Source organism: Hydractinia symbiolongicarpus, chromosome 14 (assembly GCF_029227915.1).
Source record: "Hydractinia symbiolongicarpus strain clone_291-10 chromosome 14, HSymV2.1, whole genome shotgun sequence".
NCBI classification, from domain to species: Eukaryota; Metazoa; Cnidaria; class Hydrozoa; order Anthoathecata; family Hydractiniidae; genus Hydractinia; species Hydractinia symbiolongicarpus.
This window is the reverse complement of record NC_079888.1, coordinates 3140930-3168915: the sequence shown is the minus strand read 5'-3', so window position 1 is coordinate 3168915 and position 27986 is coordinate 3140930. Positions and strand designations below refer to the sequence as shown.

General features: G+C 35.8%; 1 protein-coding gene and 1 non-coding gene across 2 annotated transcripts; one reads left to right on the top strand and one right to left on the bottom strand.

Moving 5' to 3' along the window:
• Positions 1–11814: 11814 nt before the first annotated feature.
• Trnaa-cgc (transfer RNA alanine (anticodon CGC)) lies at positions 11815–11887 on the bottom strand. The gene has a single exon. It is a non-coding gene; the product is annotated as a tRNA-Ala (tRNA).
• A 1379-nt stretch (positions 11888–13266) lies between these two features.
• LOC130625665 (uncharacterized) lies at positions 13267–16434 on the top strand. The gene is made up of 3 exons (XM_057440765.1): positions 13267–14365; positions 14518–14560; positions 14845–16434. The coding sequence occupies exons 1-3, from the start codon at positions 14159–14161 to the stop codon at positions 14946–14948; spliced, it is 354 nt and encodes a 117-aa protein (XP_057296748.1). The 5' UTR covers positions 13267–14158; the 3' UTR covers positions 14949–16434.
• Positions 16435–27986: the final 11552 nt, after the last annotated feature.

The following is a 27986-nucleotide window of genomic DNA, read 5'->3' as shown; positions in this document are numbered from 1 at the left end:
ACACTTTGATTGACGATATGCACATGATCGACCACTATACGCAAAAATACCAAGTGTTGGAGAATCCGGGCATCGATGCCGATACTTCTCAGATGCCAAGCGAGCGCTCTACAATATGGGCTAACTTCCCTATGACATATGACTTATTACAGCAATAAGCAAATTGAATGAGAATCTTCACTGGACGAACTACCGTATATTCAAATTTACGTGAAAACACGGCCTATTATGTGGCAACAAACACATGGTGCAATTCTTACGTTTGGGTACGAAAGTTAAGAATCCCATCATTATTGTAAGTGAAATTATTGTAAGCAATCGTCGGATCATTCAGCAGCGGATCATTGAATCACTTAAGAAAGAACAACGTCTTTATCCACAACTTCGCCTTTAACGTATAGGACCTTTACCGACGTTTCCAAAATGGATTTGGGTAAATTGTCTGCGTGGTATGCAATGTATATTGGTTAAAGGACTTAAATATATTTATAATATGCACATGATCGGCCACTATACGCAATAATAAACATTGTTGGAGAATCCGGGCATCGATCCCGGTACCTCTCGCAAGCGAAGCGAGCGTTCTACCATATGAGCTAATTCTCCTATGACATATGACTTGTTACAGCAATAAGGAAATTGAATAAGAATCTTCGCTAGACGAACTTCCATATATTCAAATTTACGTGAAGAGACTGCCTATTATGTGACAAGAAACACGCGATCCTATTTTTACGATTGGACATGAAAGTCGAGAATCACATCATTAATTCAAGTGAAATTATTGTAAGCAATCCTCGGATCATTCCGCAGAGGATCATCGAGTCACTTAAAAAAGAACACCGTCTTTATCTGCAACTTCGCCTTTAACACATAGTGCCTTTATAGATGTTCGCAAAATGGATTGGGTAATTTGTCTGCGCTGTATGCAACATACATTGGTTGAAGGACTTAAATATATTTATAATTATTTTATTATACTATTGCAGACTTTTTGATTAACGATATGCACATTATCAACCAACATATGCAGTAATACAGAGTGTTGTAGAATCCGGGCATTGATCCGGTACCTCTCGCATGCAAAGCGAGCGCTCTACCATATGAGCAAATTCCCTGTGACATATGACTTCTGACGGCAATAAGGAAATTGAATGAGAATCTTCACTGGACGAACTACCGTATATTCAAATTTACGTGAAAACACGGCCTATTATGTGGCAAGAAACACGTGGTCCAATTCTTACGTTTGGGTACGAAAGTTGAGAATCCCATCATTAATTTAAGTGAAATTATTGTAAGCAATCGTCGGATCATTCAGCAGCGGATCATCGAATCACTTAAGAAAGACCACCGTCTTTATGTACAACTTCGCCTTTAACGTATACTTCCTTTACCGACGTTTGCAAAATGGATTGGGTAATTTGTCTGCGCGATATGCAACATACATTGGTTGAAGGACTTAAATATATTTGTAATTACTTTATTATAATATTGCAGACACTTTGATTGACGATATGTCCATGATCCATCACTATACGCAATAATACAGAATGCTATGAAAGTTGAGAATCCCATCATTATTGTAAGTGAAATTATTGTAAGCAATCGTCGGATCATTCAGCAGCGGATCATTGAATCACTTTGATTGACGATATGTCCATGATCCATCACTATACGCAATAATACAGAATGCTATGAAAGTTGAGAATCCCATCATTATTGTAAGTGAAATTATTGTAAGCAATCGTTGGATCATTCAGCATCGGATCATTAAATCACTTAAGAAAGAACACCGTCTTCATCTACAATTTCGCCTTTAACATATAGTGCCTTTACCGATGTTTGCAAAATGGATTGGGTAAATTGCCTGCGCGGTATGCAACATACATTGATTGAAGCACTTACACATATTTCTAATTGTCTTATCATACTAATACAGACACTTTGATTGACGATATGCACATGATCGACCACTATACGCAAAAATACCAAGTGTTGGAGAATCCGGGCATCGATGCCGATACTTCTCAGATGCCAAGCGAGCGCTCTACAATATGGGCTAACTTCCCTATGACATATGACTTGTGACAGCAATAAGGAAATTGAATGACAATCTTCACTGGAGGAACTACCGTATATTCAAACATACGTGAACAGACTGCCTATTATGTGACAAGAATTACGCGGTCCTATTTTTGCGATTGGACATGAAAGTCGAGAATCACATAATTAATTTAAGTGAAATTATTGTAAGCAATCGTCGGATCATTCAGCAGCGACTCATCGAATCACTTAAAAAAGAACACCGTCTTTATCTACAACTTCGTCTTTAACGTATAGTGCCTTTACCGATGTTTGCAAAACGGATTGGGAAATTGTCTGCGCGGTATGCAACATACATTGATTGAAGGACTTAAATATATTTATAATTATTTTATTATACTATTGCAGACATTTTGATTGACGACATGCACATTATCAACCACTATATGCAATAATTCAGAATGTTGGAGAATTTGGGCATCGATCCCGGTACCTCTCGCATGCGAAGCGAGCGCTCTACCATATGAGCTAATTCCCCTATGACATATGACTTGTTACAGCAATAGAATGAGAATCTTCACTAGACGAACTTCCGTATATTCAAATTTACGTGAACACACTGCCTATTACGTGACAAGAAACACGCGGTCCTATTTTTACGATTGGACATGTAAGTTGAGAATCACATCATTAATTTAAGTGAAATTATTGTAAGCAATCGTTGGATCATTCAACAGCGGATCATCGAAACACTTAAGAAAGACCACCGTCTTCATATATCCGTCTATATAAGCACATGGTCAAGCACTATACGTAATAATGCAGAATTTTGGGGAATCCGGGTATCGATCCCGGTACTTCTAACATACCAAATTAGCGCTACAACATATGAGCTTATGGCTTGTGACAGCAATAATGAAATTGAATGAGAATCTTCACTCGACGAACTACCTTATATTCTTATATTCAATTTTATGTAAACAGACTGCCTTTTATGTGACAAGAAACACGCGGTCCTATTTTTACGATTGGACATGAAAGTCGGGAATGACATCATTAACTTAACTGAAATTATTGTAAGCAATCGTCGGATCATTCAGCAGCGGATCATCGAATCACTTAAGAAAGAACACCGTTTTTATCTAGACCTTCGCCTTTAACGTATAGTGCCTTTACCGATGTTTGCAAAATGGATTGGGTAAATTGCCTGCGCGGTATGCAACATACATTGGTTGAAGGGCTTAAGTATATTTATAATTATTTTATTATACTATTGCAGATATTTTGATTGACGATATGCACATTATCAACAATTATATGCAATAATTCAGAATTTGGAGAATCCGGGCATCGATCCGGTACCTCTCGCATGCGAAGCTAGCGCTCCACCAATTGAACTAATTTCCCTATGACATATGTCTTGTGCCAATAAAAAGGAAATTGAATGAGAATCTTCACTGGACGAACTACCGTATATTCAAATTTACGTGAGCAGACTGCCTATTATGTGACAAGAAACACGCGGTTCTTTTTTTACGATTGGACATGATAGTCGAGGATCAAATCATTAACTCAAGTGAAATTACTTTAAGGAATCGTCGGATCATTCAGCAGCGGATCATCGAATCACTTAAGAAAGAACACCGTCTTTATGTACACCTTTGCCTTCAACGTATAGTGCCTTTACCGATGTTTGCAAAATGGATTGGGTAAATTGCCTGCGCGGTATGCAACATACATTGGTTGAAGGGCTTAAGTATATTTATAATTATTTTATTATACTATTGCAGACATTTTGATTGACGATATGCACATTATCAACAATTATATGCAATAATTCAGAATTTGGAGAATCCGGGCATCGATCCGGTACCTCTCGCATGCGAAGCTAGCGCTCTACCAATTGAACTAATTTCCCTATGACATATGTCTTGTGCCAATAAAAAGGAAATTGAATGAGAATCTTCACTGGACGAACTACCGTATATTCAAATTTACGTGAGCAGACTGCCTATTATGTGACAAGAAACACGCGGTCCTTTTTTTACGATTGGACATGATAGTCGAGGATCAAATCATTAACTCAAGTGAAATTACTTTAAGGAATCGTCGGATCATTCAGCAGCGGATCATCGAATCACTTAAGAAAGAACACCGTCTTTATGTACACCTTCGCCTTCAACGTATAGTGCCTTTACCTACGTTTGCACAATGGACTAGCTAAATTGTCTGCGCGGTATGCAACATATATTGGTTGAAGGACTTAAATATATATTTAATTATTTTATTATACTAATGCAGACACCTTGATTGACGATATGGTCATGATCGACCATTATATGCAATAATTCAGAATGTTGGAGAATCCGGGCATCGATCCCGGCACCTCTCGCATGCGAAGCGAGCGCTCTACCCTATGAGCTAATTCCCCAATGACATATGACTTGTGACAGCAATATTATATGCAATAATACAGAATGTTGGAGAATCCGGGCATCGATCCCGGTACCTCTGGCATGCAAAGTGAGCGCTCTACCCTATGAGCTAATTCCCCTATGACATATGACTTGTGACAAATATAAGGAAATTGAATGAGAATCTTCCCTGGACGAACCACTGTATATTCAAATTTACGTGAACAGACTGCCTATTATGTGACAAGAAACATGCGGTCCTATTTTTACGATTGAATATGAAAGTTGAATATCACATCATTAATTTATGTGAAATCATTATAAGATAACGTCGGATCACTCAGCTGTGGATCATCGAATCACTTAAGAAAGAAGCACTGTCTTTATCTACAAATTCGCTTTTAACATATAGTGCCTTTGCCGACGTTTGCAAAATGGATCGGGTAAATTGTCTGCGCGGTATGCAACATACATTTTTGAAGGTCTTAAATATATTTGTAACTATCTCTTTAATAATAGCCGTATTTTGTCTGTCTCTGCGCAACATGGCGGAGCAAGTAGCGAGACCCGCCGAAAATCCCCGCGGCCCTGCAGCTTTATTTCGAATCCCCGGCAGACCCCGTTTTTTTACCGGCCTTGCTTTGCCGCTCATTGTAATAAACCAATCACGAGGCTCCATTTTCACTAATGACCAATCCAAGTGCTTCGCGGCCTCAACATGCCGACGGGAGGAAACATGCTACCCCTAAGGCCATTTTGGTTTGGAAGTGATGGTGTGAAGTTTGTAGGTTTCCTTTCAATCCTCCTTATTTCTTCTGAGTACTTTTTATCCTATAGGATTATTTAGTTTGTTTTCACATGTTAAGGTGAATATTTCATCACATTTTCTTAATCTTAAACAAACTAATTTTAAGTTTTTGGCTAGCTACACAACGTACATTTTGAGGCAGCTAGCTATAGCTATCTTTATTTATTCCTATTCTTTTAAAGTTTTTATTCAGTTTGGTATATTGTTCTTTATTTTTATGTTGAAGTTGGGTCTACCTATCTAGCTCCTTTCAGCTCTACCTCTGGCTAAAAAGTGAAAGTAGCTAAATGCAGTTATAGGCAGCTACCAATTTTATTACTGCTATGAAAGCTTATGCTGAAAAATAAAATTGCTGAGTATATATTTTTTTAACTGAACTTGATAACGACAGGCAGTTTCCTGATTTTTTTTAAACTGAAGTCGCGATAAAGTTTTTTTAAAAATGGTGTTATGCCTATACTCATGTGCGACACAGTCTAGATGTACTAAGCGCTTAGTTCGGTGGTAACAACGGGCTGTTTTCTGTGTTTCTGTTTAACCGAAGTTATGATAACGTTTTTTACAGAAAAAAAGTACACACTGTTTACCTATACTAAGCGCTCAGCTTAACATTTTTTTGAACTTTTCCCGGGAACATTCCCTGAAAAATAAAGAAGGTTGGCCAGCTGCTTTCGCTATGACGGGGTAACATTGAATTGTAATCTGGGTTTTTATTTTACCTAAGTTGTTGAAAGTTATTTTTTGAATAGTATATTACACCGGAAACACCATAAAGTTGTGTGCACTTCACTTGATTTTCTACACACTATATGGCTGTACTAAAGCGCTTTACCTGAATGTGTGGCACAGTTGACGGTTCTTATTAATCACTCAATCTGGTGTTGCTGGGTAACACAGCTACTTGTGGCTTAACCCGGCGTTTCAACAGAGTGTATTCTGTGTTTTGTAAACCAAAGCTTCAATAGTTTTTTTGAATAGGGTCTTAAGCCTAAACGCATGTGTCGCACGATTTACCTGTACTAAGTGCTCAGTCCAATGTCACAATTAATTTGTTAACCTTTACTGAAACTCATTTCGCAAAATAAAATAAAATTGACCAATTGTTTTTCCTATGACGGGGTAACAAATGGTTGTAAATTGTGTTTTTATTTTGGCTAAAGTTACAGTAGAGTTATATTTTCAAAAATACACTACAGCCGAAACACTATAGTGTTGTGTGCGCTTTACTCGATTAACGACATGCTGCGTACCTGTACTAAAGCGCTCCACCTGACCGTGTAGTATAGTTTACGGCTCTTATTAAGCACTCCACATAGTGTTCAATGGCGGGTCACACCTTAATTTGTGGCTTACCCCGGCGTTTCAACGCCGGGTTTCCCGGCTAGTTTTATAATAATATTCGAATCACTTGGATTGATCATATCCACATGATCGACCACTATATGCAATAATAAACAATGTTGGAGAATCCGGGAGTCCATCCCGGTACCTCTCGCATGCGAAGCGAGCGCTCTACCCGATGAGCTAATTCTCCAATGACATATAACTTGTGACAGCAATAAGGAAATTGAATGGGAATCTTCACTGGACGAACTACCGTATATTCAAATTTACGTGAACAGACTGCTTATTATGTTTCAAGAAACATACCGTCCTATTTTTACGATTGGTCATGAAAGTCGAGAATCACATCATTAATTTAGGTGAAATTATTGTAAGCAATCGTCGGGTCATTCAGCAGCGGATCATAGAATCACTTAAGAAAGACCACCGTCTTTATTTACAACTTCGCCTTTAACGTATACTGCATTTACCGACGTTGGCACAATGGATTGGCTAAATTATCTGCGCGGTATGCAACATACATTGGTTGAAGGACTTAAATATATTTCTAATTATTTTATTATGCTAATGCAGACACTTTGATTGACGATATGCAAATGATCCACCGCTGTACGCAATAATACAGAATGTTGGATAATCCGGGCATCGATCCCGGTACCTCTCGCATGCGAAGCGAACGCTCTACCATATGAGCTAATTCCCCTATGACATATGACTTGTGACAGGAATAAGGAAATTGAATGAGAATCTTCACTAGACAAACTTCCGTATATTCAAGTTTACGTGAACAGACTGCCTATTATGTGACAAGAAACACGCGGTTCTATTTTTACGATTGGACATGAAAGTCGAGAGTCACATCATAAGTTTAAGTGAAATTATTGTAAGCAATCGTCGGATCATTCAGCAGCGGATCATCGAATCACTTAAGAAAGACCACCGTCTTTATTTACAACTTCGCCTTTAACGTATACTGCCATTACCGACGTTTGCACAATGGATTGGCTATATTATCTGCGCGGTGTGCAACATATATTGGTTGAAGGACTTAGATATATTTATAGTATGCACATGATCGAGCACTATACGCAATAATATACATTGTTGGAGAATCCGGGCATCGATCCCGGAACCTCTCACATGCGAAGGGAGCGCTCTACCATATGAGCTAATTCCCCTATGACATCTTTCTTGTGACAGCAATATTGAATATGAATGAGAGTCTTATCTGGACGAACTCCGTATATTCAATTTTACATGAACAGAGTGCCTAATATGTGAAAAAAGCCACGAGGTCCCATGCTTACGTTTGGTTATGAAAGTTAAGAATCACATAATTAATGTAGGTAAAATCACTGTAAGCTACCCTGGGATCATTCAACAGCGGATCATCATTTCACTTAAGAAAGAACGCTGTCTTTATTTTCAACTTTGCCTTTAACATAAAGTGCCTTTAGAGACGTTTTCAAAACGGATCGGCAAGTTGTGTGCGTGGTATGCAACATACATTGGTTGAATGTCTTAAATATAATTGTAGTTATTTTTTATACTTTTGGAAACATTTGAAGTAACGATAAGCACATGGTAAAACACTATACGTAATAATGCACAATGTTGGAGAATCCGGGTATCGATCCCGGTACCTCTAACATACCCAATTACGCTACAACATATGAGCTTAATCCCCTATGACATATGGCTTGTGACAGCAATAATGAAATTGAATGAGAGTCTTCACTGGACGAACTACCTTATATTCAAGTTGACGTGAACAGAATGCCTACTATGTGATAAGAAGCACGGGGTCCTATTCTTACGTTTGGTTATGAAAGTTGAGAATCAAATCAGTAGTGTAAGTGAAATCATTGTAAGCTATCGTCGGATCATTAAGCAACGGATCATCGAATCACTTAAGAAAGACCACCGTCTTTATCTACAACTTCGCCTTTAAAATATAGTGCGTTTGCCGACCTTTCCAAAAGGGATTGGATAAATTGTCTGCGCGGTATGGAACATAAAATCGTTAAAGGGGTTAAATATATTTGTTATTATTTTATTATAGAATTGGAAACACTTGGATTAACGATATGCAAATGATCGACCGCTATACGTAATAATACAGAATGTTGGAGAATCCGGGCTTCGATCCCGGTACCTCTGGCATGCGAAGCGAGCGCTCTACCCTATGAGCTAATTCACCAATGACATATGACTTGTGACAAATATAAGGAAATTGGATGAGAATCTTTCCTGGACGAACTACTGTATATTCAAATTTACGTGAACAGACTGCTTATTATGTGACAAGAAACATGCGGTCCTATTTTTATGATTGAATACGAAATTTGAATATCACATCATTAATTTATGTGAAATCATTATAAGATAACGTCGGATCACTCAGCAGTGGATCATCGAATCACTTAAGAAAGAAGCACTGTCTTTATTTACAAATTCGCCTTTAATATATAGTGCCTTTGCCGACGTTTGCAAAATGGATCGGGTAAATTGTCTGCGTGGTATGCAACATACATTTGTTGAAGGTCTTAAATATATTTGTAACTATTTTATTATACTATTGGAAGCACTTGGATTGATCATATCCACATGATCGACCACTATATGCAATAATAAACAATGTTCGAGAATCCGGGAATCAATCCCGGTACCTCTTGCATGCGAAGCGAGCGCTCTACCCTATGAGCTAATTCCCCAATGACATATAACTTGTGACAGCAATAAGGAAATTGAATGAGAATCTTCACTGGACGAACTACTGTATTTTCAAATTTGCGTGAACAAACTGCCTATTATGTGACAAGAAACACGCGGTCCTATTTTTACAATTGGACATGATAGTTGAGAATCACATCATTAACTTAAGTGAAATTATTGTAAGGAATCGTCGGATCATTCAGCAGCGGATCATCGAATCACTTAAGAAAGAACACCGTCTTTATGTACACCTTCGCCTTCAACGTATAGTGCCTTTACCTACGTTTGCACAATGGACTAGCTAAATTGTCTGCGCGGTATGCAACATATATTGGTTGAAGGACTTAAATATATATTTAATTATTTTATTATACTAATGCAGACACCTTGATTGACGATATGGTCATGATCGACCATTATATGCAATAATTCAGAATGTTGGAGAATCCGGGCATCGATCCCGGCACCTCTCGCATGCGAAGCGAGCGCTCTACCCTATGAGCTAATTCCCCAATGACATATGACTTGTGACAAATATAAGGAAATTGAATGAGAATCTTCCCTGGACGAACTACTGTATATTCAAATTTACGTGAACAGACTGCCTATTATGTGACAAGAAACATGCAGTCCTATTTTTACGATTGAATACGAAAGTTGAATATCACATCATTAATTTATGTGAAATCATTATAAGATAACGTCGGATCAATCAGCAGTGGATCATCGAATCACTTAAGAAAGAAGCACTGTCTTGATCTACAAATTCGCCCTTAACATATAGTGCCTTTGCCGACGTTTGCAAAATGGATCGGGTAAATTGTCTGCGCGGTATGCAACATACATTTGTTGAAGGTCTTAAATATATTTGTAACTATTTTATTATACTATTGGAAGCACTTGGATTGATCATATCCGCATGATCGACCACTATATGCAATATAAAACAATGTTGGAGAATCCGGGAATCCATCCCGGTACCTCTCGCATGCGAAGCGAGCGCTCTACCCTATGAGCTAATTCCTTAATGACATATAATTGTGACAGCAATAAGGAAATTGAATGATTATCTTCACTGGACGAACTACCGTATATTCAAATTTGCGTGAACAGACTGCCTATTATGTGACAAGAAACACGCAGTCCTATTTTTACGATTGGACATGATAGTCGAGAATCACATAATTAACTTAAGTGAAATTATTGTAAGGAATCGTCGGATCATTCAGCAGCGGATCATCAAATCACTTAAGAAAGAACACCGTTTTTATCTACAACTTCGCCTTCAACATATAGTGCCTTTGTTGGCGTTCGCAAAATGGATCGGGTAAATTGTTTGCGCAGTATGCAACATATATTGGTTGAAGGACTTAAATATATTTCTAATTATTTTATTATGCTAATGCAGACACTTTGATTGACGATATGCAAATGATCGACCGCTATACGTAATAATACTGAATGTTGGAGAATCCGGGCATCGATCCCGGTACCTCTGGCATGCGAAACGAGTGTCTATCCTATGAGCTAATTCCCCTATGACATATGACTTGTGACAGCAATATTGAAAATGAATGAGAATCTTCACTGGACGAACTACCGTATATTTAAATTTACATGAACAGACTGCTTAATACGTGAAAAGTGTCACGAGGTCCTATTCTTACGTTTGGTTATGAAATTGAGAATCACATCATTAATGTAAGTAAAATCTCTGTAAGCTATCGTGGGATCATTCAACAGCGGATCATCATGTCACTTAAGAAAGAACGCTGTATTTATTTTCAACTTTGCCTTTAACATAAAGTGCCTTTGGAGACGTTTGCAAAACGGATCGGTAAATTGTGTGCGCGGTATGCAACATACATTGGTTGAATGTCTTAAATATAATTGTAGTTATTTTTTATACTATTGGAAACATTTAAATTGACGATAAGCACATGATCGAACACTAAACGTAATAATGCAGAATGTTGGAGATTCCGGGTATCGATCCCGGTACCTCTAACATACCAAATTAGCGTTACAACATATGACCTTAATCCCCTATGACATATGGCTTGTGACAGCAATAATGAAATTGAATGAGAGTCTTCACTGGACGAAATACCTTATATTCAAGTTGACGTGAACAGACTGCCTACTTTGTGATAAGAAGCACGGGGTCCTATTCTTACGTTTGGTTATGAAAGTTGAGAATCAAATCAGTAATGTAAGTGAAATCATTGTAAGCTATCGTCGGATCATTAAGCAGCGGATCATCGAATCACTTAAGAAAGAACACCGTCTTTATCTACAACTTCGCCTTTAAAATATAGTGCGTTTGCCGACCTTTCCAAAAGGGATTGGATAAATTGTTTGCGCGGTATGCAACATACATTGGTTGAAGGACTTAAATATAATTCTAATTAATTTATTATGCTAATGCAGACACTTTGATTGACGATATGCAAATGATCGACCGCTATACGCAATAATACAGAATGTTGGAGAATCCGGGCATCGATCCCGGTACCTCTCGCATGCGAAGCGAGCGCTCTACCATATGAGCTAATTCCCCTATGACACATCACTTGTGACAGCAATATTGAAAGTGAATGAGAATCCTCACTGAACGAACTACCGTATATTCAAATTTACATGAACAGACTGCCTAATACGCGAAAAGAGCCACGAGGTCCCATTCTTACGTTTGGTTATGAAAGTTGAGAATCGCATCATTAATGTAAGTAAAATCACTGTAAGTTATCGTGGGATCACTCAACAGCAGATAATTATTTCACTTAAGAAAGAACGCTGTCTTTATTTTCAACTTTGCCTTTAACATAAAGTGCCTTTGGATACCTTTGCAAAACAGATCTGCAAATTGTGTGCGCGGTATGCAACATACATTGGTTGAATGTCTTAAATATAATTGTAGTTATTTTTTATACCATTGGAAACATTTAAATTGACGATAAGCACATGATCGACCACTATGCGCAATAATACAGAATGTTGGAGAATCCGGGCATTGATCCCGGTACCTCTCGCATGCGAAGCGAGCGCTCTACCATATGAGCTAATTCCCCTATGAAATGTGGCTTGTGACAGCAATAATGAAATTGAATGAGAATCTTCACTGTTCGAACTACCTTGTATTCAAATTGGCGTGAACAGACTGCCTATTATGTGATAAAAAAACTCGCGGTCCTGTTCTTACGTTTGGTTATAAAAGTTGAGAATCGAATCAGTAATGTAAGTGAAATCATTGTAAGCTATCGTCGGATCATTAAGCAGCGGATCATCGAATCACTTAAGAAAGAACACCGTCTTTATCTACAACTTCGCCTTTATAATATAGTGCCTTTGGTGACCTTTTCAAAAGGGATTGGATAAATTGTCTGCGCGATATGCAACATGAATTCGTTGAAGGGGTTAAATATATTTGTTATTAATTTATTATACTATTGGAAACACTTGGCTTAACGATATGCACATAATCGACCACTATATGCAATAATACAGAATGTTGGAGAAACTTGGCATCGATCTCGGTACCTCTAGCATGCGAAGCGAGTGCTCTACTATATGAGCTTTGTCCCATATGACACACGGCTTGTGACAGAAATAATAAAGTTAAATGAGAATCTTCACTGGACGAACTACCGTATGATCAAATTTACGTGAACAAACTGCCTATTATGTGACAAGAAACACGAGATTCGATAAGTAAGTAAGTAAGTATGTAAGTAAGTAAGTAAGTAAGGAATCCCCTGCTCCCTATTTCCATATTTTGTGCTCCCTAAATTCCATTTATGCTCCCTTTTTTCAACCAAAACCAAACCCCAGTCTCCCCGCACAAAGTGCAAGAGTTATAACCACTAGGCTGCGGGGCCACCGTCTTTGATTTTTCGTTCTGTAAACTACTACTGACATTGACGATGCAGTGATAAGCAGTTATTTGATAAATCCATAATGGCAGACTTATTTGTGACATTTGGCCTTACACTATGTGGATTTATAGTTTTTGTTGCTTATTTAAGCCAAGGGAAAACGTTTTAACGAAATATTAGAAGGCAGCAGAAATAAACGTGACTATACTGTGGAGAATAAAATACAATGTTGATGTCTTGTGCGGGATATCTCATCATTAAAAGATTGTCTTTAGTAATCGCTGTATATACACCATTACTTCCATCGCAAAACAGTTGTGGTCTCTTTTAGTCCAGTTCAAGTCACTGCCTTATATATTAGGTGTACAATAGGTTTTGTGTATATATAGGTTTTGGTTATATTATGTTTATGGACTTGTGTTTAGTTACAACTGCTTCTTAGGACTTCTTGTCAGTGTAGGATGGCTCAAACAAAACAAAGTAAGACATAAATAAAAGTAGAAATAGAAGTGCTTCACACGTTACATGTGACAATGATAGGTCTGCGAAACATTTACCACGCAGGACGATTTTTTTCTTCTCGTCTGCGGGTATTTTTCCTTAAAAAATCAAGTACATGCCATGTTGCTGTCATGGTATCATTTTCCACCTGGTCTTTGGTGTTGTACGAGCCCTGGTATACAATGCATGCCTTTTAATATAAACAATATTGGATTTGGGGGAGGGGGGCCTGTCTACTTAACTTGTAGGGACATTTTTCCTTTTACAACAAAAGTTTTCTCAATATATTTGTGGAGGGTTGTAGGTCAAAGGAATTGCTTGGCCTACTGAACTTTTCCAATAACAAACAATATTGTGTAGCAAAAGGATTATTGTTTTTTAAATATTGAGTAAATTGCTTCTAAAATGATTATAGGCACCCAGCTAATTATTCCATGTGAATAATAAATTTATTTATGACAATGATTACCAGGCCTCATTTTATGGCACAAGGAAAAACGTTAATAATACCTTTTTTAAAACTAATATTTGAAATGAGTTATGTTTTTGTGCATTTTGTAGCGTGTAACTGTAGCTCTCTATACCACATTGCTGATGAAAAATTGTTTGAATTGTACTTTTTAGAAAATCTCAAAATGAGTTATATAAAAACAAGGAATATGGTAAGAATTATCTGAGTTAAATTTTTTTTGTGTCTTTTACTTGCTCATTATTTTAACTGACCTTTTACCAATAAAATAAGTACACAGACATTCAATCATGCTTGACGTGTGTACTGTGATATTTTATTAAAGCATTGTTTTCACTATCTTAGATTAAAAAATGCAAGGGCAAATTACAGCTTCCCCAAGAGAAAGGTAAGTATGTCAAGTTGGATATATACATGACTTTGAGTGTAAAATAGGAGTGACCAAGTATAACTTTTGATCAAATCTATATATTTTAACTTTGTGCAAATTATATTTGTGATTTTTGTCTTGACTAAAAAAAGTGTAGAAGAGTAATTATATAATGGTTCTGTTGTATGCGCAAACAAGCTTGGTGAATTATTACTAAATTGGTGCAAATTTTTGTTAACTTCAATTTATCCAGTATATATTTTTACTCAATATTTATTCCACAAATTTATGTGATAATTTAGGTGAAATAAATAACCAGAAAGCTGGTCTTGTTGAGTCATTAGTTAGTGTTGTGGAAAATCAACAAGACAAAAATAAAATTGAGGTATATATATTTCCCTGTTGACAATTATTATCTCTGATTATTTCGTTGACAGCAGCCCTATATAATAACAGCGGCAATTTAATTATGATATACTTATTATTTTTACCATTCTGTAAACTGTGCAGTCTATTGCTGTATTCATTTTATTTCTGTCTTAGAAACCTGCTTTAAATTCTACTGGAAAGGGTATGTCTTTCGTCTTTCTCATGGAGGTTTTGGAGACTAAAATTAATATCTCTTTAACATTTAACATTTTCAGTTCCAGGTAGTATCGATATTGAAGAAGCAGATATAAAAGCAGCAGTATATTGCTCAGAACTGCAAGATATATTTAGTGGAAAGGTAAAGTTTTTTCATAGTTTGTATGAAATATTTTCCTCCCCTTTTTTTCTTTTTCATTTTTGAATTAGCAGTTTTCACCTATGTGCATCACCTAAAAACAAATTATTGCCTTTTAAGGTATATTAAACCGAGGATCTTCTGATGACGAAGAAGATCCTGACTGGCTAACAGTAACTGCTATTAACATTAATCAAAAGAGGGAAGAAATAAAAAACAGAGCATTAAGTTCATTTGCTAAGTATTCGCAATTTTTTGTGTTGTTAAAGTTAATTTTAAGTTGATTATACTTACTTGATGCATAAATATTGTTAGAATGTTGCTACGTTCTCCAAAAATAGAAACTAATTTTTTTAATTTTATTTAAGGTAATGAAGTAAATTCTCCACCTATCGAAGCAGATAAAAATGGTAAATACAAATAGAAGTATTATACTTATACACTCACAAATTATGACTGAAACTAATACAAGAAATCGTTACCTACCTTTAGGCACAAGTGAAGAGTTAAATAACAAGATACCAGAACTAATAGGTATATTTAAATTCCTGCTGACCGATCAATATCACCCTGAAAAAAATGTTGCTTTTACCGGACTAACGATGCAAATGCTTATGGAATAAAAGAAGATAGATACTATGAAATTATATTCAACCCTACCATCAAGTGCGCGCCAGAGAATGATACTATGCAGGATAAAATATAGGTTAAAAACATGAGGAAATCGAACAGTATCTGCAAATGGAAATCAAAGAGCGGAATGGAGTCGCGAAAAATGGATTACTAGGCGTCAATGTTATCACTACGGGCGACAGAATTGGGCCATTAGCAGCAGGATTTGGGGCTCCCCTGTGCATTGCTATGGGGGGTAACGCATTGGCTATGGGAATCGGGCAGGCTGGCCAGAGGAATGCTTCAAAAAAATTAGATGTCAAATCACAGAGACATGAGAGTATTAGATTACTAGACGAATCAAAATTGAATTTCGCCGTTGATTTTGCATCAAAGGAATCGAAAACGGGGTTATTAGTAACTATGAGTTTAGTCTAATCATGCAAGAAAAACAGCGATATATGGTGCTAAAAGAGCAAATTCCCTAACGACTTAACCCTATTCGGTCCGGAGTTTCTCGAACATAATATGACCGGGGGCGGAATCCGCCCCCCCCCCTCAATAACTTTTCATAGGGTTGTTCAAATTGAAACTTATAGTACATCATAAAGGGAACAAAATGGCAACAATAAATTTTTGCTTGCGTCAGCACATTTTCTATGACGTCATCAGCTAAAAATTTGTTAAAAATGCCACTATCTGCTTAAAATTTAATTACATTTGTTCTAGAGCGAATTTTTGCATTCTGTTTGAAGTTTCTAAACGCTAAATAAAAGTTATTTAACACATTTTCCGGTTTTTACGTGGATCGCATAAAATGTTGCCAAACATTGCCTGAAAATCCGGTTTTTTCCGATTTTCGGGAAAAATCTGACAAAGTCGGGAAATCAGAATAATCCAAATTATATAAAATGATTCTTCTTAATGAAACAAAGTTGTGTCGTAAGTTTCAAGTTCTAAGGATAATCCTAACGGGAGTTATTAAATTTTCCCCATCATAAGGATTTCATACAGATTTTTAGGGGTAGTTTCGAGTAATGCCCAATATCAAGGCCTCTGAAAGGTATGGAACTTAAGAATTTGGGATGCAGGTGTCTAATAGATAAATATTGAAACTTAATAAGTTTCATAACCATATAACATAGCAATAAGGAGTTATTAAAAGAAACCGTTAGGGGCGCGGAATCCGTCCCCCGGACCGAATAGGGTTAAGCGTATTGTTAAAAATATCAATGCACAAGAACGTGCCCAGTTACTTGCAAAAGGTAGACAGGAAGGTAAGGATGAATCTTTAGAAAAAATTTAATCTGTACAGTATGTCAGCGGTACTTAGATTCCTCGATATAGTCTGGTATAATTTTATAGGAAGTATATTCCTACAAAACTACATGCTGCGTGTATATTCGATCTCGCAACCGATCACATCACCAGTATCAGCATTGATCCGCAGATTCCCATCATGTACTATAGTTCGCAATGTTTTAGCGAAATCTTGAAAATATTTTTCAAGATTTTTTTCATATGCAATTTCAACACAAGGTTTACAATAAGGACCGTCTGTTTGTGTTGAAATATCCTTGTAGTTAGCTTTGCGGATTGCCTCAACAAGATCGTCCTTATTCAGTGTAGAATAACGAGAAATTTTCAATATTTTTGCTTCTTTTCGAAGTACTTTCATTTTAGTCATATAGTTCTTATCAACTATATAAAACCTTTACAACACAATAAGGCTCTCGTCTTCAACATCATGCTCAGATTCACTCCAATAATTAGCACTATACCTATAGTTTGGATGTAAAAGTTGCACCCTTTTCTATAAATACTTCCTATTTTTAAGATGGCCGTACACTCACAACCTAATTTTACCTTTAAGTTCTTTCAAATTGGGGTTGATATAACGATCTTTCTTCACATCTAGGTTGGTGAAGCAAGCCCTGCTTTCCCACTCCACTTTTTTTAAGATTTCCTGATATTTTTCTAAACATTCCGGAAAATCAACAAGATCGAACGACATGGTGAACGCTGAATTCAGACTATATTTAGAGACACCTTGGGAGTAGATTTTCTAGGTTGCCGTCTTGATCATAATAGCCAATCACAAACCATTCATCTTTACCTTTGTTTGCCGGAATAGACTCACTCACCAATAGGTTTTCAAGGTTCACATCTTCGATATTGTAGGGTGTCACATTACTATAAAAATCGTTTGATTTAATCATTTGGTCTCCAAATTTAAACATCTCTTTTATTTATATGAGAAAAATTTACAATACAATTTTTTTATTTTTTCGTCGAACATTTACAAAAACCACTGTTATATAGTACATATGACTGATAACAACGCCAACATAAAATTTTACTTTGCACCACAAATTTTCTCCCACATTTGCACTTACATGGGCATCAAGCACACATTCACAATCATCGCACTCTTCTTTTATCGTTTTGTTTTATGTTTTCCTTAGAATCATGAACAGAACTCTTCTGGAGTATATCGAATTATATTGTGATCATATGTAATGGCCTTAATAAACATCTTTTTGGTTTTGAAACAATTTGGAACATGCTCGAGCATACAGGGACCGTGTTCAACTGCTTTATTACACATATCTTGCGTTTTGAAACAATTTGAAACATACCCGAGCGCCAGGGGATCTGCATCAACTGCTTTGACGCACATTTCTTGGGGTTTTAGATGATATGGAACAGACTCAAGCATACGTGCGTTTTTTCAAGTGCTTTATTACACATTCCCTTGGTCTTGAATTGAGCCCCATGTCTTGAGCACTGAGATATAAATCTGAGGCATCCATTTATTTATACAAAAACATTATATCAATAAATTTTTATTGAATTTATTGATTTAGCCCATAATTTTGGAATTGTTTCTCACCATCCAGCATGCACCAATCCCAATATCGATCTTGATGCCATGTTAAAGGCATCAATTCATTTTTAATTTGAACCTTCTGCGCTTTCCGCTGCCAATAGACATCGAGCAATACAGATTCAACCTTTCTACATAAATCATGAGTAACGAAACAATCCGGGACCCACTTCGGATTGAGTATATACGGATTGCATTCAACGACTCGCGTTTTGTGATAATCTGGAACAAACACGAGCGGATTAAAATTCCATTCAACTACCGTGTTAAACATTTCCTGGTTCTTGAATCGATCTGGAACATGTGAGAACATATAGGGATTTTTTTCAACTGCCCTGATACACATTTCCTGGGTCTTGAATGGATTCGGAACATCCTCGAGACTATAACACACACCCTCATTGCACACTTCTTGTTTTGGTCTTAAATTGATCTGGAACACATACGAGCATCCTTGGATTTCCCTGACCCGCCCCTTTACACATTTCCTGGGTTTTTAAATGATACGGAACGTACTCGAGCCGAATGGGTTCCTCTTCAACCGCTCTATTGCACATTTCCTGTGCGTTAAATAGGTCGGGAACATATCAGAATATATAGGGATTCTTTTCAACTGCTTCTTTGCACATTTCCTGGCTCTTTAAATGACTTGGGGCATTCATGAGCAGGATGGAATACTCCTCAACAACCTTGTTACATATGTCTTGAACATTGAAATATAAATCTGAAGCAGTCATTTTATTTACAGAGAAATATTTTATCAACACATTTTTTTTTAATTTACTGTTGAAGGTTATGACGTCACACTCTGTCATTTATTGGTGAAGGTTTTTGCGCATGCGCAGAGGTTTGTCGGATGACGTCCTTTTTCGCGCATGCGCAGCAGCAGATTTTGATGACTTCATATGGTTGCTATGACAACAAAAATATTTTCGTGCCCAATTTATTTGGAGTCATGCATTTTACGGGGGGGTGCCAGGGGAGAGAGGGAGAAACGGGGGATTTACGCCTGAACCCTAAATGTATAGTTTGAAAAGCTCCTCAATCTACTTGGCTGAAGTAATCGTGATGAAACAAAGCAATTTTCTTAGCTAGGAATTTTGCATTGGTATACTTATTCATATTTGCCGTGACGAATTTTTAAACCACCGGGAGTGAACTTCTTTGTTATAAATGAATCTGTAGTTATAGTTACGGGCAATTAAACGTTGTTTTTGTGGTTTTCTGTATTGTTTAAAACGTCTTATTTGTAGGCGTTTTTAATAAAGTCAACAACATCTGTTCATCATAAGAAGCACAGTAATTTAAAGTATTTTTAAGTGCCAATATTAGGACCAACAATGAGTATGTTTATTATTTTTTATTGACAATATATTTCGGATAAACATTATCCATCATCAGGTCTAAAAGCAAATAAATAATGTTAAAAACAGTTAAAAACAAGTATAAAATTATTCAACATATCATACATAAACTACACCTCACACTACAACAAATCAAATTTACAAGAAAATCTAAAAACAAAACGAGTTTAGAAGAGAGTAAGGTAATTAAATTTTTATTACCAATGCTCTGCTTCTATATTCAGAAACCATTTCGACGATTGCAATAATCTTTTAACAATGGAAAATGTATCAATTTTATGTTCATCAACACGGAACGTTTATCATTTAATGACTCTTGAGGCGTTAATGATCAATTACATCAAACCGGTTTTAAATACAAAAGACGAATATAGAAGCAGAGCATTGGTAATAAAAATTTAATTACCTTACTCTCTTCTAAACTCGTTTTGTTTTTAGATTTTCTTGTAAATTTGATTTGTTGTAGTGTGAGGTGTAATTTATGTATGATATGTTGAATAATTTTATACTTGTTTTTAACATTATTTATTTGCTTTTAGACCTGATGATGGATAATGTTTATCCGAAATATATTGTCAATAAAAAATAATAAACATACTCATTGTTGGTCCTAATATTGGTATTTTATCGTGAAGCCACAATGTTTTTATCTTATTATTTTTAAGTGGGTTAGTATTTTCTTTCTTATCACCTTGGACGTCATCCAAGATGATAAGAAAGAAATTTTTTATCGCATCAAATTATGTTAATAAAACTTAAACTTTTTTTAACACAGTATTATACCGTGGATGGATTGGATAAACTAAATCCTAGCAACTGTACAATTGTGTAAGCATGTCTATATACAAAATAGTATTTTATGCAAGTCACTACTTCGACATCTTCTATTTTTGCCGCAGTGGGTCATTGAGCTATGGAAAGCCAGTAATAAACTTTTCTTAAGCTTTTACGATACTTAAACCTTTTTAGATGTAGAAGTTGCTTTTTGTTTTTGGGATAAAGACACCTTCTTCTTTGTTGGATCTTTACTTTAATGGCATTATTTTGCCTGCCACACAAATGTTTCAGATTTTCGATACTAGCTTAACAAAGAAACCTTTCCATAAAATCAAAGCAGATATTAATTTTGAAGTTTATATTTTTAATTTTTAGAACTCTACTAAATTTGCTAAACTATGATAGTAAACTTTTAAAAAGGCAAGGCTAGTCTTTGTGTTAAAAGATTCAGGAGATCAAGTAACTAATTCTGGCTATATAATTATTATTTATGACAGCTTCCTATAATTACTTTAGGCGCTGATATAACTATACAGATTATAAGAATAACGTGTTTAATTAACCGGAAACATGCTGTGTATGCAGGTTTTGAAGAAAGATTGTGGCACCCACAAGGTGTTTGTGTGTGCTACAATGGTCAGCCTTTTATGAAATTTGGCATGTGCTAGGTTAGAACAGTAAGAATTATTTTAGAAAGAAAGTTCAATGGATGTGAAAAAAAATCAACAAAAAATTAAATTTTTTGCTCTTTGTCAATTTCAGCCATGAAAGAAAGATTTCTTCATCAGACAACTAGATTAAGTCCTGTCAGTTTTAAAACGGACATTATTAAAAGTAGCATAGGTATTTATAATATTAAATGAAATTTATTCACGTTGTTACGAATTTAAGTTAGCAATGGTATCGTACCACAACTATGTTGCCGTTACAAAAGAGATCGTAATTAAATAATTATACATCAAATTATAAAGGTTTAAAAGGTCAACAGTATAGACATGACAAAATAATAAAGCTGATATTAAATGTAGATATCCTTTTCCACCGATATTTTTAAACCTAATGTATGTGGTTTATATCAAGATTTTGGGGTTTATAAACGATTTTCTTCTTGCAATCAAAATAAATAAAACGACCGGAGACAACAATGTCAAACCAACTATGAATGTATAGCAATGTTGGACCAGATAAGCAGATGCTAAACTTCCAACTACAAAGCAAAAATTTAATATATTAAATCTCAAACTTTCAACGTAAGCTTGATGTTTCGAAGCTACCATTGATGATGCAACAATAACTAAAAAAATTTGTTCTCCTATCTCTCCTATAGTAATGCATACAGCCAGAATTATTGTCAGCATTATTATGATAGGAATGTGTATATGGTGTCCTTTTATTAATATAGTCTGGAAACATCCTGCCAGAAAACCAAATACAACGCTAGCTATTCCACAAATATAAACCGTTTTGTAAGTTAGCTTCGTCAATGTGAGTGCTACAATAATTCCGAACATCACGAGGCTGTAGAAGAAGTAAAAAATTGTATTTACATAATAAGGTAACGATAACACCGTGATAATTACTGGAAAACTTCGCGTGAAGATCTCTTGACAAAACGCAGACACAAACGTGAAAAACATTATAAACATAAAGTCAAAACTTTCAACAATTTTTCTGATTACAAATGAGAACGATTCTTTTTTGTAACTTCGATTTCTAATATCTTCCTCCCCAGTCTCTTCTTTTAAGTCATATTCTTTGGATAGGTCGCTCGCTAGTAAGAGAATACCTGTTTGTGACACAATAATTAGAAATAGGGAGATGATACCACAAACATTATGTATAGTTATATGCAGACTAAAAACGACAACATCAATATTTTGAAAAAAACTAACAATGATCGGACCAAGTCCGATTCCTAGAAAAAATGACGCCATTAAAACTGGCATTTTTCTCTTCATTTCATCGGGCGGATACGACCTAGCTACTTCTGCACGGATTACTATTCTCATAACTGTAGTAAATCCAACAAAGAATCGTCCCACTGCGGCAAAGATAGGAGATGTGGGGATCATGTACAAAAAACATCCAAATATGCCAAGAAAATTGCACATTAATATAATTAATGTTGTACGTCTTGTTCTGTCCGCAAACCTTGCGATAAAGGTGGAAAATAAAACTGTGGGAAAATAATATGAGGCGCCGATTATTCCATAAAACAATTCGAGATTTTCGAGGCCATTCCAAGTCGTTAAATAAGCCCATAATGTCACAATTACAGCAGATTGGTCTATGCCCACCGCAAAAAGGTGAAGCGTATAAGCAATGAATGTATATTTTCTCTTTTTCTCCCATGTTTTACTGTAATCTCTGATCATTTTTCAGCCTACGTTGTTGTTTTTGTTGTTGCTACTGGTGTAGGTGGTAGTCTTTTGAAAACCGGTACAGTATGTATATAAATTAACTAAACTTTCCAATTAAAAAAAAACAGTCAGCCAAAAATTTCAAGAAGCTTTTGTCAGGAGAAGCGCTGGCAAAAAATTATGAATAGGTCATACAAATGTTGTCAAATGATGTCTATGAGACTGATTATATACTCTATTATTCTGTTACCATTAACAAATAATTAACAGATTAAAGTAATTAAAGTGAAGTAATTAAAGTGAAGTAATTAAAGTGAAGTAAGTAAGTAAGTAAGTATGTATGTAAGTAAGTAAGTAAGTAAGTTTGTACATTTGGTAGATTACTGGGACCTTTTCTCACTTACAAGCTGCTTTTCTGGGACCGAAAAGTTTTCTGGGACCACTGCCGGTCCCAGAAAAAAAGTTGTTGTTTTTGATAGTTTTATGGTTCCGCGACTTCAAAAAAACAAATCTAAGCGAGGTCCCACAAAACTCAAATCGGAACATTTTTCACCTTTACTATTTCGTTTGTTTTACACGAGATTTCTGGGACCAAAATTTTTTTTTCTAAACTTTTTACTTTCCGTTTGTTTTGAAGTTAACTTCCATCGTATTTATGTTTCTGATTAAAAAACACCTTTAAATTACTTTTCTGGCTTACTTCCTTACTTGCGGTCCCAGAAATCTAGCAAATTAACGTTTGGGAAAAGTCATGCACTTTAAGAGAGACCCTTCCATAGTATTTCATTAGAAGTCACTCTTACACTTTCACTCTTTGCACTGGGGCAGCAATCTATATGATCTGTAATGGAAAATGTGTGGAACGAAATACATTTGAAAATTAAAACAACAACGCTGTTGTTTTATGACGAGGGCCAGCTGTACAAGGTTTTTAACGAGAATGTCATAACTTGAGACAGTACATTTATGATCCCTAGGGTCACGTGTGTGGATTGAACGTAACGGATTTTACTAATGTCAAATCATCTTTCGGAGAGTTGATGCGGAATTTCTAAGAGAAAAAGGACGCCGAAACAGAGGAAAACCCAGTAATTTATCCGCAGAATAACTTAAAACGCCAATAAAGAAATCGTTCTTGCTTTAATGCCTTCAACAACAGAAAAATTGTGGCAAAAGGTTGCTGTACTGTTTGTCTGAGTTTGCTTAGGATGAGGCTTTCTGACTACTTCTACAACGCCACATTTAACATTCATTATTTACTGCAATATACTGTCTTAGTAAGAGGCTCAAAAGTTAAACATCTAACATAAAGCAGGAAAGTACCATTAAAATAACAAAAAATGGTTTCTATGACCGCCGTGGTTGGATGCGTAAAGTCCCACCCAAAATTTATCTTAAATACTACTTGCTTCTGTCTAAAAACATGTGGAAGATAGTTATTCAAAATTTTAATCCATAAAACTACTTAATCGGTTAAAAACTTTTAATCCTTTAAAAACATTCAATCCTTCAAAGCCACGGGTCGTACCCAAGCTTTTTATGCACAAAAATAAAAAATAAAAAATTGAAAATGAGTCGACCTTCCCTTCAAGGAACTTAGACGCCCCCACCCCCATCCCACCCCCGTTCGTTGTCACAAATTGCATTGCGGGAATGGCAAGTTTAGGATAGTGCTTAAGATTATGAAAAAGGGTACTTGCCGGAAACGCTGAAGGTACCGTGGGGGCTTTCAGTTGAACGTCGGTGGTTAAAAAAACTCTCACTTTAAAAACCATTAAAGGTCCGAATTAACTAGAGCTAATAACTTTGGCGGTACGAGACGGTGAATCGAACAGGCGCGGGCATTTCCAGGTGAGAACAGACAAAAAAATCGAAAAAAACTCAAACACTTGCCTGCTGCTCCTTCATATTAGGCGATTTAGGCAAGTCGGGACCCACTTGCGAAACTGAGTAACAATAAAAAAGTTGTCAAAACTCGCCTCTGTATATGCAGGTGTTTTTGGTTTATGCCAATTTAGAAAAGACCAAAGGAAGCTGTTCTTAGTTCTTTGACCTAACTCTAGATGCTCCACTTTGCAGTGTATAAATTTTTTAAATCTATTGAAAACTCATCATATCACATGTAGTTATTCCACGCACATATCCGTGCCTTAGGAAACAGTTTTTTTTTAATGTGTGTGAGGAGGTGGGGAGGGGGGATTCTAAAGTTTATTGTCTCCGCAGAGTATACCTTCGTTTTGCCCGAAAGAGGATACTGGTTTGCATGCATTTTTGGCTGGAAGATAATAAGATTTGACAAAAATTCACATATTGAATTATCCGCTAACTCTTTAAAAGGGTAGAATTTTTGTAGTTTTCTTATTATCGTTAAATATGTATTTTTTCTCCGTGTGGAATTTTGTTTTTAAATCATTAATTTCATTAAAGAAGGCAAATAAACGTTTTAAATTATCATACTTCAGACAGTGAGCAAAATTTGATCCGCGGCCCCAAAAGTTGAGAGCAACAGACGAATCCACTACACTACGTGTGGCAAAATGCTTACAACGCACGCAGTAGCTTATCCGGATGGCGTGTATATATATAGATAAATTTTTGTCACGATAACAATGTTAATTGTTCGTTACTTTGCCGGTACATTAATTTATAAACCCATCACGGAAAATTTAACTTAGCATACAATACACAATACAGATGACCAAGTCGATTTGTTTTATCACATGATTTGTTCTAATTAAAATGTGAACAAAATGTTTTATAGCTAATAGATTATAGTTTTTAGGAGACGTTTTATAGAGAAAAATTAAAAACCTAACTTTTTTTTCGACCAACTTTTTGCCGTTTTTCCTTTCTCGTTGCTACTTTTTATCAATTTTATGCAATTATTCTTTATTTGTGACTAAATTCAAAAATTTAGTCGGCCAAAAGTGATCAAATTTCGTCCAAGTGACCAATATTTTTTTACCGACTAATTGTTTTGCCGACGGACGGACAGACACACAGACAGACGGAACTGGAGTATTAATATAATAGTCAGAACCTAAGTCCATAAATTTGCAATATTTAACATAAATTCTCTCAAAAAAAGTTATTTTTGAAATTTGAGTGTAGGAAGAAATAGTTTTATGTTAATATCCCCAAATCGTTAGCTTAAAAAAGGATTGTCCGCTTTATCGAGATGTCCGCTTTTATGGAGATTTGACCAAAATTCAGAATTTTGAAAAGTTCTTTGGCGAGTAATGTAAATGATAGAAACGAGACGTTATTGCACGGTCGCAGGTAACTTCGCCCCGGGACTTTTTGTCTTTTTTCTCCGCTGCGCTCGCTGTAAGGTATAAAAAAGATACAACGGGTCTTAGGATGGTGTTGTGTCGCAGTGACTTTCATAAAGGAGGTTGTCCAAATATAAATAGGGCTATTATTTACAAAGCGGACATAAACACTTTAGTCCAGTCCAAGATACTAGCGATTTTTTGAAGTCCTCAATAGAACCAGATAACTTTATTTTTTGAGGAAGCAAGTTCCATAATTGACAGCTTCTAAATAACAACGAGTTTGTTCCAAAACGTACTGATTTAGTTGGAGGAAGACAGAGTACACTCGAATTACGTAGTGTGTGAGAAGTGTTCTTGTATTAAAGGAGACTTTTTATTAAGTCTGCATTTGATCCGAACAAGCTTTTGTAAATTTCTGATAACATAATATTTATATTTGCGGTGTGTATTGTAACACCGCCAGTAGATAAAATCACGCAGAGAACACTCATACTCTCCAGTTACTGTTCTTAATGTTCTTTTGTGAACCCTATTAACATTATTATTACAGGTTTTGCTACAGTACATCCATATAAGAGGACAATACTTAAAAGTTGATAAAACAAACGCATTACATAGGCGTATTGCTTGTTGATCTGTAACAAATTTCCTAATACGTTGGAGACATCGCAACTTTTTGGTAGCTTGATTACAAATAGTATTTATATGTATATCAACTTTAAGTTTCTTGTCAATATGTATTCCTAATAATTTAACACTGTAGGAAGGAATAATTTGCTTCTGATTGATGTACAAAGCTAATTTTCTCTTATCCATGCCCAAGAACATGAGCTGAAATTTAGCTGGGTTAGCAACGAGTTGGTTAGCTTTAAATCAACGCAATGAGTTTTCCATATCTACTTCTAGATCAGAAATAACAGAATCGATTGATGATGCACAACTGTACAGGGTATTGTCGTCAGCAAAATTGCAAACTTCTGTCCTTTGCATGAACAAAATAAAATCATTTATAAATATGTTAAATAATAGAGGACCTAATATTGAACCTTGAGGCACTCCTAGAAGGATCTCAAGCCACATACTGTAAGCTGATCCTATCTTCACTCTCTGGAATCAGTTACTAAGATAATGCCTAAGAAGTTTTAAACTATTTTGACTGAAATCATATGCTGCTAATTTTGCAATTAGAAGTTTATGTGGTAGACAGTCAAATGCTTTAGATAAGTCCATAAGAACAGTACCAACTTTACCAGAATTATCAAGACAAGATTGCCATTAATGGAGCAAATTTATCAGGGCTGTCTGTGTACTATATTTTGCTCGGAATCCACAAGAATTACTTGAAAAAATTTTTTGGAAAAAAACATTTAATTGAAGAGAGAAGCTTTTCAAAAACTTTCGATAAGGTTGGAAGGAGGCTAATGGGCCTATAATTCTTTTTTAGA